The 13,900-nt window shown below is 41.4% G+C and overlaps 1 protein-coding gene across 4 annotated transcripts in view; it reads right to left on the bottom strand.

Moving 5' to 3' along the window:
- The window catches only part of MYO1B (myosin IB), a 187,512-nt gene that overhangs the window by 68,041 nt on the left and 105,571 nt on the right, over positions 1 to 13,900 (bottom strand). For all 4 annotated transcript variants that reach the window (XM_027054426.2, XM_027054446.2, XM_027054466.2 and 1 more), the window contains exons 6-7: positions 11,921 to 11,967; positions 5,932 to 5,995 (exon numbers count right to left, since the gene is read on the bottom strand). In XM_027054426.2, the coding sequence (XP_026910227.1) occupies positions 5,932 to 5,995; positions 11,921 to 11,967 (111 nt within the window). The remainder of the gene's footprint in view (positions 1 to 5,931; positions 5,996 to 11,920; positions 11,968 to 13,900) is intronic.

Here is a 13,900-nt window from a genome sequence, read left to right as displayed (position 1 = left end):
GTTCAGAGACTGGCTCTGTCCCCCCTCTCCCCTGTGAGTGGGGTCCTTGTTCCTTCCTGCTCTAAGGATGCCTTGTGGAAGGATCTCCTTAGACTAACTCCCTAGCCTCTCTCAGCCTCTTCCTCACTCTTCACCCAGGCAGGAGGAGGGACTTCTCTGAGCAGTGAGGTGTGGAGAGGGATGTGAGCATGCACACACACTTCAGCCTTCTGGTTCCCCACACTGTGTTCCCATTCAGCTTACTCTGGTAAGTAAGTAAGCTCTATTTACCAGTGCTCGAAGATAAATGGGGCAATGCACACAAGGAGAGGCCAGGGGTTGCTTAACGCTGTGATGCCTAAGTCTTGCCAGGGTGCCACAGGACTACTAGCACACCTGCTTGGGTGAGAAACCAAAAGCCACTTTCTTCAACCTCGCCTCTAACGGTAAGAAAGCTGCATCCTCTCCAAAGTGAGTCCTGTGCCTATTTCTCAGGATTCCAAACTGGGTGGGGGAAAGCAGATTGTCTATTAGACCACTACATCGGTTAGTTTTTGCTACATAACAAATTTTCCCCAAACTTAGCAGCTTGAAGTAATAATACCATTTATCAGTTCATGAGTCTGAGCATCACCTTCGCAGTTCTAGTCTGAGCCAGCTTGCCTGATTCCTCCTGGGCTTGTTCATAGGCTGGTGGTCTGCGGGCAGCTGGCTGATCTAAGGTGCCCTCACTCATATGTCTGGTGGTACATTCCACGTGGTCTCTCACCATCCAGCAAAGTAGCCCAGGTTCGCCCACATGGTGGTAATGAGAGGGTTCCCAAGAGGAGCATGGGAGGACACACTCCAGTACGCAACCAACTTTCAAGCCTCTGGTTGTGCCATGTCTACTATTGTTCCATTGACCAAAACAATACTCATGGCCAAACCGAGTCACCGAGAGAGGGGACTGCTCAAGGGTGTAGACACAAGGTGAGAAATTATTGTAACCATTCCTGAAAAAAATCTATCAGATTGGAGCTTATTAAAACAAAACGGTGACAAATTATTTGACATTCTTCCAATTGAGAAGTGGGGCCTACGTGCCTCACCTCTGACTCTGGGCAAGCTTGAGCCTACTTTGACCTAATAAAGTACAGTGGAAGTAACACTGTATGATCTCTCAGACTACTGCAGGATGTTTCCTCTTGGGACACTCTCTCTCAGAACCTAGCCACCTGTGAGAGCCCACACCACACAAGGCCACATGTAGGTGGCTCCAGTCAACAGTCCCAGTTCAGCACATGCTTTGAATCATCCTAGCCCAGGTGCCTGACGTGTGACATACGATCAAGCTTCTAGAAGACTCCAACATCCACTCATGCAAGTCACACCCAACCAGTTGTCTTCCCAGCTGAAGTCCCACATATCAGGGAGACAGGCCAACCCTAGTGTGCCCTACCTGAATTCTCGATCCCCAGAGTCCAACCGCCTATGACAGGGCCATTGTTTTACACCCTACTAAGTTTGGGGTGGATTGATAAGTGGGAAACAAATTAATTTCAATATTTGCCTTCCTTCATAATTCACAGGATAGTATTTCTTTCAAGCCAAAAAGAGAAGGCAGTGACAGATTAAGTTTGAATACCAATAATTTTGTTGCCTTTCTGGGATTTAGAAAAAGCCTTTAAAAATGAATAGCATAGAATATTCAGATATATAAAATAAGTCAGCCATAGGGATGTACTGCACAGCATATCAATTATAGTTAATTATCCTGTACCGCATATTTGCAAGTTGCTAGGAGAGCAGACCTTAAGAGTTCTCATCACCAGGAAAGAAAAGTATCTGTAACGATGTACGGTGGCCAGATGCTAACTAGACTAATTGTGGTGATCATTTAGCAATACTTATTTGAAATCACTATGTTGTACACTGAAACTCACATAATGCTGTACGTCAATTCTATCTCAATAAAAAATTGTCTTAAATATTCCAGATAAAATTACCCAATAAAGCAGGAGCTTTATTTCTTGATAAATCTGTCTATGTCACAGCGATATCACTTGTTATTTCCTGTGTACTTGTGTTTATTAATTAATTCAAGAAATATATGTTAGGTGTCAGACGCTATTTTGGTTGGTGTCATTCAGCAATGAACCACACAAACTAAGTCTCTGTCCGTATAGGACATATATTTGGCTAGGGGCTAGAGACAACAAGAAAGTAAGTATGTAATAACGAGAAAAAGTAAACATTTACTGAATGTTTACTAGGTGCCAGGCATTGTTAAAAGAGTTCAGATGTTAAAAAATTTACACCTTTTCACAACACTATGAGATTGGTACTCTTACTACCTCATTTCAAAGATGAAAAACTGGGAGACACAGAGAAATAAGTAACTTACTGTCTCGTTGTTTAGACATGAGAAACCACATGATAAGAGTTGTTCAAGTAGCCTCATAGATATGCCCCAAATAATCAGGGAAAGGTAGGGCCTGCCTATATTTAACCAATTCCATCTTCAGTTCTGGATTTACCGAGCACCTGCTGTGTGTCAGATATTACACGAGCTCTTCATACACTCTTGTGAACAGGAAAGCCATACCTCCTGTCCTTAAACTATAAGGACAAGTATATATGCACACCTGAAACATAAGGCTTTTTTACAGCGTATCTATCAGTGCTATTCTTCTTTTAGGAGATAAAATCCCTCCAGACTTTTCTCACATTTTCTTCACAGCGAAAACTGCCATCAAGTGCCACAGCTATAAGAAAGTATCTAGACTATTAATTAAAGCAACAGGTTGCCAAAAGTTTCTAGTTCATAACACTACGTCCAAAATCCTCAAACGCAAATGTATAAATCGTATGACACCTACAAGCATTAACAAAGTAGCAGAAATACTACCTCATAAAATAAGATGTGCTAACTGTGCTTCCACATTTTATCTTCCCTACTGAAGCATGGGTGCCATTTTCTATTTCCATAATGCCCCTTGCCTAACAATAGTAACCTTAGAGATACAGTTGTCAGGCGAGTTCAAGACTTAGGTTTTCAAGCATCCCTCTTCTAGAAAGAGAGAGTAAGTTATGGGGCTTTCTCTTCCACTCACAGGGAGCCCAACTAGCTTGGCTGATCACGTGTCTTCTTCCAGGTATTAAGTACAACCAACAATGATCTACACCGTTACTACACGGCTGCTGGAAGGTGAGGCAAAATAGACTTCCCACAAAATGGCAAATCTTTCCCTCTTTTCTGGACTACAAGAAGCTAACTGCTGGCAGTTTAGAGAGAACAAGAATGAGTCTGCCCATTGCTTTATACCCCTGAAGTCCGGAGACAGCAACTCCCACTGACCACCTATGAGTCAGTGCTCTATGTACATAGGGTGAAATTTCCTGCTCTTAACACGCATGTAGTCCTTTCCTTTCTGTAGCAAAGGGTACTCTAAAATACAGGGTGTTCCCACTACCACAAATTTCCATCTAATTTCATTGTGGGAACAAATGGTAACGAACACCATAAAAAATCCATTCATGAGGATATATTAATCTTAACTGGAAACGAAATGAGTGTTTAATATTTATTCTCCATGGATACTGCAAGAATCAGGGGCAGGAAGACATTTCTGTTTGGAACATACTCTTCAAAATGTAAAACCTAAGTTACTTTCTAATACTTACAATAAAATAATCCTTAAATATTTTCCTAGAGTCCTCAAAAGCAATTTTGATTCAGTCATTCCACAATGTTTAGATTATTACCCTCATTTTAAAAATAGGGTATTGTTAAATTAATAACTAGAGTTCATCTGTCTTGTAAAAAGTGCTAAAGATATATAAATATCTTTCAGAATAAAAATTAAGCATTCCTTGAAATGGTGGTCTTCAAACCGGGTCAAATCCTTTTTCCTTCACAGCTATCATGAGCCACCAGACGTTGTGCGGAAAGCTTACAAGGGTGGTCATCAGTGCTTCTGGTTACATCATATATGGTTTGCATGAATACTTTTTGTTTCCATATTTGACATAAAGCCATTTAACCTAAGCAGCCAGTTTCATTTCACATTAAAGATTCTCTTCAAACATTTCTCTGACAAGTATATATTTTTAAAAATATGGCTTAATCCCAATGTATGGCACACAAAGTGGAAACTAAAATAGAAAATCAAACTATGTAAAAACTACAGAACAGTGAGAACGGGAAGAACCATAGAATTCCTCCACTTCAATCCCACTGTTTCAAAGAGAGGAAACTCTAGAGGAGGCTGGGTGGCTCAGTCAGTTAAGCGTCCGACTTCGGCTCAGGTCATGATCTCACAGTTCGTGAGTTCGAGCCCCACATCGGGCTCTGTGCTGACAGCTCAGAGCCTGGAGCCTGCTTCAGATTCTGTGTCTCCTCCCTCTCTCTGCCCCTTCACAGCTTGTGCTCTGTCTCTCAAAAATAAACATTTAAAAAACATATCCCTCTGCCACATTAAAAAAAAAAAAAAAAAAAACCACACACACACACAAAGATAAGGAAACCCTAGCCCTATGTTTCTCTCTGAAATGTGATTTAAAAACTTAAAAACAAAAAATCAGCTACACACTTTCCTCAAATCACTTAAAATGTTAATTTTCAAATGGCATTCCTCTGGTTCAAGTTCACCAGCAAAGATCTCAGGGGCCCCCAGAGGGGTTCTGGGGTTCTGGTTACTCATCTTCTCTACCAGATCAGATCTTGTTTCCTCTATTTCCTATTTGGGGTTCGGGCACACAATTTCATCTGAAGGAAGAATGCCACTGCTATAACAAATCTAAAGGGCATTGTTTTGGACACCTGAGTCAATTTATTACCTTTTTTTCTAGTGCAAACTTAGATTTTTTTCCAATAGGTGGTGAGGAGGCCAGCGGTGATGGGAGGTTCAGTGGTGCGGCCTCAAAAACATAGAAGGATTCAAGAGGATAACCAGGCTGTGGTTCCGGGAGGAAGTGCACAAACCCTAAGTTGTCATTTCCTATTTTCCAAATGAAGCAACTACGAAATCAATACGAGCAGAAATATGAGGGCAGTGCTGTACGTACTGCAGGTTCAAAGTCACTGGAGAAGGGGCCATATTTACAACAATCACGCCCACTTTAGAAAACTCTGGACCTGGGGCTGTTCATTTTTTCACCTTTGACAAGGACATTTCACTTCCATAATCACTAATCATGACTAAGGGAGGCTAATAAATCTGTAGTTCTTCCCACCAGGTTTATCACATTTTAATTATCTAATTACACCAAGACAAACAAAATTTCCCACAATAAAATCTGAAGTACAGGTCCACTCAGTTTATTGAATAAATGTTACCCCAAAAGTGACTAAAAAGTTATTAAATTTAAAAAAACTCTATTTTTTTTAACTGTTTATTTATTTATTTTGAGAGCAGAGAAAGAGAGAGAATGCTAGTGGGAGAGGGGCGGGGGGTGGGGGTGGGGGAGAGAATCCCAAGCAGGCTCCAGGCACACAGCACAGAGCCTGACAAGGGGCTTGAACTCACTAACTGTGAGATCATGGCCTGAGCTGAAATCAAGAATCAGATGCTTAACTGACTGAGCCACCCAGGTGCCGCATATTTATATTCTATTTTTAATCATGAAATAATTTTGTTAAAGACATGAACCATCGCAGGATCCTTTTTGTTAATGAATTAACTTAAAGACCTAAAGAATCTAAACTACGGTTGGACTAATTCTTATTTCTTTAGCAAACTTTTAAAGATTTTCAAAGACAAAGACTTTAAGTGATCTTTAAAAAAGATTTAGACATGCTAAAACAATCTGAAATCACAGTCTAACATAACACATAGTCTGAAACACATTGTCTAAGAAAAAGAAATTGTATTCTTATATCTATCTCTTAAAGACTCAAGTATCTAAAATATTCTAATATATGTTTTGCTATTCTGAACTTCTTTGAAAGGATTCAAGTAAAATACTCACAATTACTTATCACTCCTCCCAGTGGATCACCTTTAAAATCAAATTCAATGTCCATATATTTGCCCTGCCAAAGAAAGACTTTGTGAGTTTCAAGTTGACCTCAAAATTATTCAGTCAGCACATCTTCTCAGAAAATAGCATACTAAGCCCTTTATACATTTGTTTAAATGTAATTAACAGACGATTTATGTAACCATGAAGCTAACAATATGCCTCCATAAATAATTCATACTAAATACCCCATTAGCTCAAAGCTAACATATCATGTTGCTAATTTAAGAATAGATCTTCTTAGGCAACATGTGACTTTTCCATTTCAGATCCGTGTTTCAAATCTCTGAAGTGTGTGTGTGTATTCAATTCAAGAATAAAAACTGGGGAAAGGCAGTACTCTTTGTATATGCACTGGTCGGGAATATAAATTATTTCACTTTTATAAGCAAAATGGTTTTAAGCCATGGCTAAGAAACTCCCAAGCATACTGGATAGTGGATAAAATGGAACACATAAAATACTGTTTTTATATCTACTCGAATGAAATGCATGATTATATGGTGTGGCCAATCCAGAATCAAAGACTGATCATTATTACTCTCTTTGGTTTTTGATCTAGATTATACAGCAATATATATATCCCAGGTTCCTATTACATTTTATAGATGGTATTTTAAACACACAGAAACACACATGGAGTTTCATACTATGATTTTTAAAGAACTGGTCTATAACTATCTAGTTAAAGAGTAACAAGTATAACAGAGTAACCCTGACAGCTGTTTTTTGTTTGGAAAAGGGATTGTTGATCTAATAAGTGGTCCTTTTGTTTCATGTTCTACGTTAGTAATAGTCACATAGATGGCTTGTAAATAATTCTCCCAAAGAATTACCACTTTAACTCCTTCTGTTTTCAAAATCATAGTAAGGGGGAAGAAACATGATCACATGGCACTCAGTCAACAATGCAATCTGTGACTTTTTATTAGCTTATATATGCTCCCTCGCCCTTTTCTTTCTTCATTGTCAAGGGTCACCTGTCCTAAGTCTTCTCTTATTCATTAAGCAAATGCCTATTAAGCATTTCCTAGATACTAACATAGACACAAGGAAAAAAGTGAGCACAGTTCCCACCCTCAAGGAACTTACAGCCTGAGGGGAATTGAGGTAGGTAACAAGGAGATTTCTGTGTCTGGAGAAAGATCCTATGGTGGGTCAGGGGCACAAAGAAAGGGGGACGAATGGTGAAGTCGACCCTAGCTTAAATGCTAAGTATCAGGGTTAAGTAAGGCAGCAAGGAGGCGAGAGAGCAGGAAGGAGCAGGCATAAGAATCAGTATCCATGGACACCTGGGTGGCTCAGTTGGTTAAGCATCTGACTTCGGCTCAGGTCATGATCTCACAGCTAGTGAGTTTGAGTCCTGCATCGGGCTCTGTGCTGACAGCTCTGAGCCTGGAGTCTGCTTTGGATTCTATGTCTCCCCTTCTCTCTGACCCTATCTCACTCGTGCTCTATCTCTCTCTCTCTCAAAATAAATAAACATTAAAAAACAAAAAAACAAAAAAAGAATTGGCATCCATGATAATGGTGAGGGACGCTGGAGCATATCATGGCATCAGAACATTCACCTGACAGCAAAGTCCTGTCAATAAACATTCCTAAACAGGGAAGTCATGATCAGACCTGCCTATTTGCAAGATCACCCTAGATAATGTGGAATGGACTGAAAGGAACAAAACCAGACAGAGCTGATAGGAAGTTACAGTAGTCATGGGAGAAATGTTGGTGGCTTTCGGCAGCAGTAGCGATAAAGGGAAGATTAAATGGAGTTGAGAGTCATAATGACGGATCCCGGTTGGACATATGAGGTTAACACAAGACAGGGGCAATGATTAAAAAGTCCAGGAATGTGGCCCAGGCAACTTAGTGATCAGTTATGCCCTCCATGATGGCAGCAGACACAAAGGAAGGGAGAAAGCATAACTTCATAGGAGAGTCAGAGGCTGACCATATGAGAGGGGGTGATTTTGATGGAGGGTGGTTCCTAGACACAGGAAGTGACCAGATCTAGAGCACAGGTGGAGGGATTAGCGCAAGACAGGAGTTGAGAATCTCCCAGTGTGACAGGAGGGTATCTATGTAGATACAGGGCCAGGTGAGGCACCAAAGCTGAGGACTTGGATGAGGAGGAAGAGGAAGACGATGATGATAATGATTTCCATGAAGTAAGCATAACACCATCAGAGTAAAGGATAGGAGGTTTGAAGACAGTAGACTAAACACTGCAGAACATGGAAAAGGAAGCTGACCAGGAATAAACTAATGGGCAGCACAGAGAATTCAGATGATCTTGGAATGGCATTCTTCCCATGAGCATGTCATGAGTCTACTCAGAGAAAACCAATTACTTCCCACTGCCTAGAAAATAAAGTCCAAGACCTGAACCTAAAACTCCAAGCCCTCCAATTGAGGCCCCGACCCATCCTTCCAGGCCTTTGGCCCCCAGCTCCCTTCACTGACCCTCTCATCCAGCCACTAACTTGGACAAGTGCAGATCTTCCCTAGTCTCTCCCCTCAGCTTCCCCATACTGTGCCACCAGCTCTTCCTGCTTTCTACTCAATTTTGGCACATTTCAATCTTACGGGCCCACTCAGAACTGTCCCCTGCCCCAGACTCCTCCAGCTTCTCTATTCTGAACTTCCATAAAATGCAACCTGTACCTTTCATGGGAAACTTACTATTTTATGTGTTGTGTTATGAACACAACACTTTTAGACATGTTCATTCTTTCGGACTAAGTCTATAAGCTTCTTAAAAATAGGTATTTATTCATCAATGATTTCTGAGTGTCTACTATGGCGCCAGGCACTGTGGGGCCACCACTATGAATACGAAGGCTGGAGTACTTGCTCCCATGGCCCCTACTCTCTAAGGTCCATGATCAGAGAGAAACAGAGAAAGTGAATACAGTAATTCCAGAGACGGGACGCCTGGGTGGCTCAGTCGGTTAAGCATCTGACTTTGGCTCAGGTCATGATCTCGCGGTTTGTGAGTTCGAGCCCTGCATCGGGCTCTGTGCTGACAGCTCAGAGCCTGGAGCCTGCTTCAGATTCTGTGTCTCCCTCTCTCTCTGCCCCTCCCCTGCTCATGCTCTGTCTCTCTGTCTCTCAATAATAAATAAGCGTTAAAAAAAAAAAAGAATTAAAAAAAAAATAATTCCAGAGACTAATGAATGCCTGAAAAAAACAAAAACAGGATGAAGTCAGAGTCTATAAAAAGCATCATGGAAGTGACACTTGAGGTGAGATCTAAATGATACAAGATGGAAGCTGTGTAATGATCTGGGTACAAGCACATCATGCAGAAGGACCAGCAAGTGCAAAGATCTAAGCAAGAAGGCGCTCAGCACTCCTGACAGTCACAAGGGCCTGTGCCACCAAGGCTGGGCATGCAAGGGCAGGGTGGAGCAAGCCCCGGCTGATGTAGGCAGGCATGGGAAGCTCCAGGAGGACCCTGTACTGCATTCCGGGTCCAAGAGGAAGCCACTGAGGTCTTTCAGCAGGGACGTGATGAGGCTTAAGTTTTTTTTTTTATTTTTTTTTTTTCAACGTTTATTTATTTTTGGGACAGAGAGAGACAGAGCATGAACGGGGGAGGGGCAGAGAGAGAGGGAGACAGAATTGGAAACAGGCTCCAGGCTCCGAGCCATCAGCCCAGAGCCTGACGCGGGGCTCGAACTCACGGACTGTGAGATCGTGACCTGGCTGAAGTCGGACGCTTAACTGACTGCGCCACCCAGGCGCCCCGAGGCTTAAGTTTATAAAGGTCACTCTGGATGCCAACAGGGAAAGGTCTGAAGGCTCCAAGAGGAGATACAGGGAGACCTATGCTTAACTGTGTTTAAAAAAACAACAGAGGTTTCAAACAAATGGATATGATGCATGGGTTTTTCTATCCTTACGGAATGAGAGGTTTGGTAATGGAATTTTCCTGACCCTGTGGATTCTCTCCTCTTAGTGCCCAGCTTGGCTCTCCACAGATAGTAGACACTCAACTATTACCCCTCTTCCCTCCTCTGAAATCCTTGGTTGGGAAGAGTGATTCTCTTTTCAAAAATGCTGGGTCACTTTCTCAGTAGAAGTTCAATCTATCCAACTAGAGGCACTTGGGTGGGGCGCACTGAGAAGCACTCCACTATGGCGGCTACAACAAGCATGCATAAGTACACGACCTCGGCTTCTATCACACTGCTCAGGGAAGAGAGCAAGAAGTTCATTCTAGGTTGACCCATTAAACACGGTCAAAGGAAACGCAATTCCCTTGGAGTACAAATATATAATACATAAGCCACAGTTATATAGAGTAGGGACTTGAAATATAGCAGAGTCCTACTATCCAATCATAACATGGAGTTCAGTAGATTACTGGTCAAGTCACAGGCTACAAAGCAGAGAAATTACTAAAAACTGGGCATGAAATGATTTAGCCTATAATCAAGTATTAATCTCATATCCTAATACCCATATTATAATAGGATTTATCTGAAGTTACTTATTAAGCCAAATCACCTGCCAAGCCTTTCGCTCGATTTCAAACATCACAAAGTAGTAATGACACTTTAAGCAATATAGTTTTCTGCATTTTTATGGTCTGAAACTAAATATGTTTAGAAATCTTTTAAAAATGTATATGTATAATTTGCAAACAGCAAAAATAAAGCCTCCATAAGGGAGCTTGATTTATTGGAATTACTTCTATCTGCCCACACTTTGCTTCTAACTCTATTTATATAAAGAGATTAGCCATGTTACCACAACAGGAGAAGGCCCAGCTCCAATCAGTTTTAGCAACGTTAAGGGGGCTAATCCAACAGAAAAAATTCACAGCACTAGAATTGGGAACCACAGCCTTCTACTTTCCGAACTATCAAAACTACCTCTGCCTGAGGTCACTGTCTTGCCTTAAGCACTGGGTAACCAGAAAAAAGCAAAAAGGAAGCTAAAAGTAGTGGGGGAGAAAGGGCAGGAAGAGTCTCCGACAGAGAGGCACAAAAACCACCCCAAATGGTCCCATGTATATGAGAAGAGAGCTTATAAAGTAGATGACCTTTTATTATAAAATGTATACGGCTGGCTAAACTATAGAAAAAAGGGGCCAATTTAAAAATGTCACCATCACACTCAACATGTATCTCCCAGCTGCCACCAGGCAGTGCCTGTGTCCCCATAATGACCAAACACAGGACGGCACGTGTACAGCTGGAGAGACCCCAGTGGGCCGCGGTGCATAGTATGTGCTGCAGAGTGCTGGGGCGTGAGGCCAGGAAGGCTTGTATTCCTGGAATTAGCATTTCCCACCTCAGCCAAAGCCAAAACATCCATTAGCGGCAGTTTTGACCATCCAGTCCCCCTCCCCATCCCCTGCCATTGGTCGTCAAACCTAATGACCTTCCTTCTATAAAGTTCTAGTACACCCTTCCATCCTCTCCAGTCCCACTGAATAAAGGACAAAAGCTGTATACAAGCTTGACACCCAGTTTATCCTTCCTTCTACTTCATTTAATCTGATTCTTAATGGTGATTTCTAAATACCAAAATTCAGATAAGTAAAGAGTTATTCTAAATAGCCTCATTTAGGGGCGCCTGGCTGGCTCAGTCAGTGGACCGTGCAACTCTTGATCTTAGGGTCGTGAGTTCGAGCCCCACATTGGCACAGAGCCTCCTTTAAATAAATAAATAGCCTCATTTAAATTGCCCACAGGGTTGTATGATAGAAGACAAGAAAATATGAAAGAAATAGCTGTCATCCAAAAAGAATTAAAAAGAAAAACCCCAGAAGGCAAAAATAGGCCTTATAGAGCTTTCTGTGTCTCAATAGCAATGGTGTTCTCATTTTTCAAATGTGTATATGAAGAAACACTAAACATCTACTGGTTGTTTAAACATACATGACCTAAATATTAGTGTTAACACTTATGCTTATACAAATACTTACAAATCTAGAGGAGTTGTCATTCCTTACAGTCTTGGCATTTCCAAAAGCTAGTAAGAAAGAAACAGATGCGTGGGTAAAATTGACAGAAAAATAATTTCAAGCAGCAGTTTAAAGCGAATGGAATATTTGACAGCTATAAATCCTAGAAAATACAACTTGTAGCAATGACATTTCCGTCCAAACTTCCCATAGAAACATACTTAACAGAAGTCTTAAGAAGTTGCTAACGCGTCAAAAAAAAAAAAAAAAGATTCAAAAAAAATAAGTTGTTATATCCACCACCTCTTATCATAAGTTCACAGAAAAAAGAGAGTCATTCCTCTGATTCATGGAATTTTTTCAAATCTTACTATAACCGTAATCCTGTATAATTCAATACCTTTACCGCTTTGAGAGCAGTCAATTGAGTGGCTGGCAAAAATGGCTTGTATTCTCTTCCACTATTTTCATCGGTGAATAAGGTTATTTCAGAGACATCTACGTAATATTATCAAAGGTTCTGGGGAACTTGATGAGGTTCCCAGATGGAAAAAAGCACAATAAACTTGAATTTTCATTAATTTTAAAACAAATCTATTTCAATGTGATTACATATATAACTGCGAAACACAGAAAGAGTAAGAGATTTGGAAACGAACATCATTTCCGATAGGCTAAAAATGCTACATAGTTTCATTAGTCCACATCCATCAGACCTAAGTAAAACTTTCCAGAAAAGAAAAAACACCAAACTGGCCCATAATGCAGAATCCAAGTCTGTTCCAACATTAGCTGCTGTGTGGAGCCCAACCTCCCATAGGGGTCCCTTTTAAGAAAATGAAGGCACATAAGTGTAAGAACCACAGGCTGATGCCGCTCAGGCACAGAATGATCCTGTTCGATACCTCTGGCTCATAGTGTCATAAGGAGAAAGGGGTGTTTCACCAAGCTTGCGCACAAGGGAGGGGCAAATTAATCTGAGGATCACATGGGATAAATATAAGGTGTAAGAGCAGAGGGATCCCACTTTGATGCTCTGGAAGCCCAGCAGTGTACCTCAAACCTCAACGTGCAAACAGGCACCTGCAGATCCTGTTAAATGGGCCTGGAGGTAGGCATGAAATTCTGCATTTCTACCATTACTACCCCCACTCCCACCCCCACCCCCAGACTATTACTAGGATCCATGGGCCCACTGCAGCTAGCAAGGACTGAAGAGCACACAGTGAGATGGCAACCCGAAATAAATCTTTGGATTAAGAGGCCAGGCATCAAATCCCTGGAACCACCCCCCTCCATAAGTGCATTAAATTAAAGGGAGGGAAGAAAGGAGTAACAAGAGCTCAAATGATTACTAAGAGTTAAAAGCTGATCCAAATTTTGAAAGCAGTCACATGATCTAAGTGCAGACCTGTGTTTAAGGTTGAAGTTCATTTGGGGGCGCCTGGGTGGCTCAGTCAGTTAAGCGTCCGACTTCAGCTTGGATCATGATCTCATGATTCACAAGTTCAAGCTCTGCATCAGCTCTATGTTGACAGCCTGGAGCCTGCTTCGGATTCTTTGTCTCTCTCTCTCTCTCTCTCTCTCTCTGCCCCTCCCCAACTCATTCTGGCTCTCTCTCTCTCTCCCTCAAAAATAAACATTTAAAAAAATAATAAAGTTGAAGTTCACTTGGGATACTCACTAACCAAACCTGATGAGTTCTATTTCATGTTAGCTGGCTTTTTCAGGTTTTTGATTTTTTAAAAATAGTTGGTTCCTGCTCACTTCAGACAAAATGTACAAAGTCAACACAGGGAAAGTTCTTTGTATCAGAGATTCTGCTTGGGGCGGGAACCACCTGGCAGGTCCCAGATGCCAAGTTCTCTCTTCAGTAGAAAATAAGCTGAGATGCTCTACTGAGTGGGGAAACCTGCACACAGGAAATACTCAAAAGAGGATGCTAACTGAAGAGAATCGCATCATTATCCATGTCTACCACGAGCTGAGAGGCATTCATAA

The sequence above is a fragment of the Acinonyx jubatus genome, chromosome C1 (assembly GCF_027475565.1).
Source record: "Acinonyx jubatus isolate Ajub_Pintada_27869175 chromosome C1, VMU_Ajub_asm_v1.0, whole genome shotgun sequence".
Lineage (NCBI taxonomy): Eukaryota > Metazoa > Chordata > Mammalia > Carnivora > Felidae > Acinonyx > Acinonyx jubatus.
The sequence above is the reverse complement of the archived record's forward strand: the minus strand, read 5'-3'. Positions and strand labels throughout refer to the sequence as shown.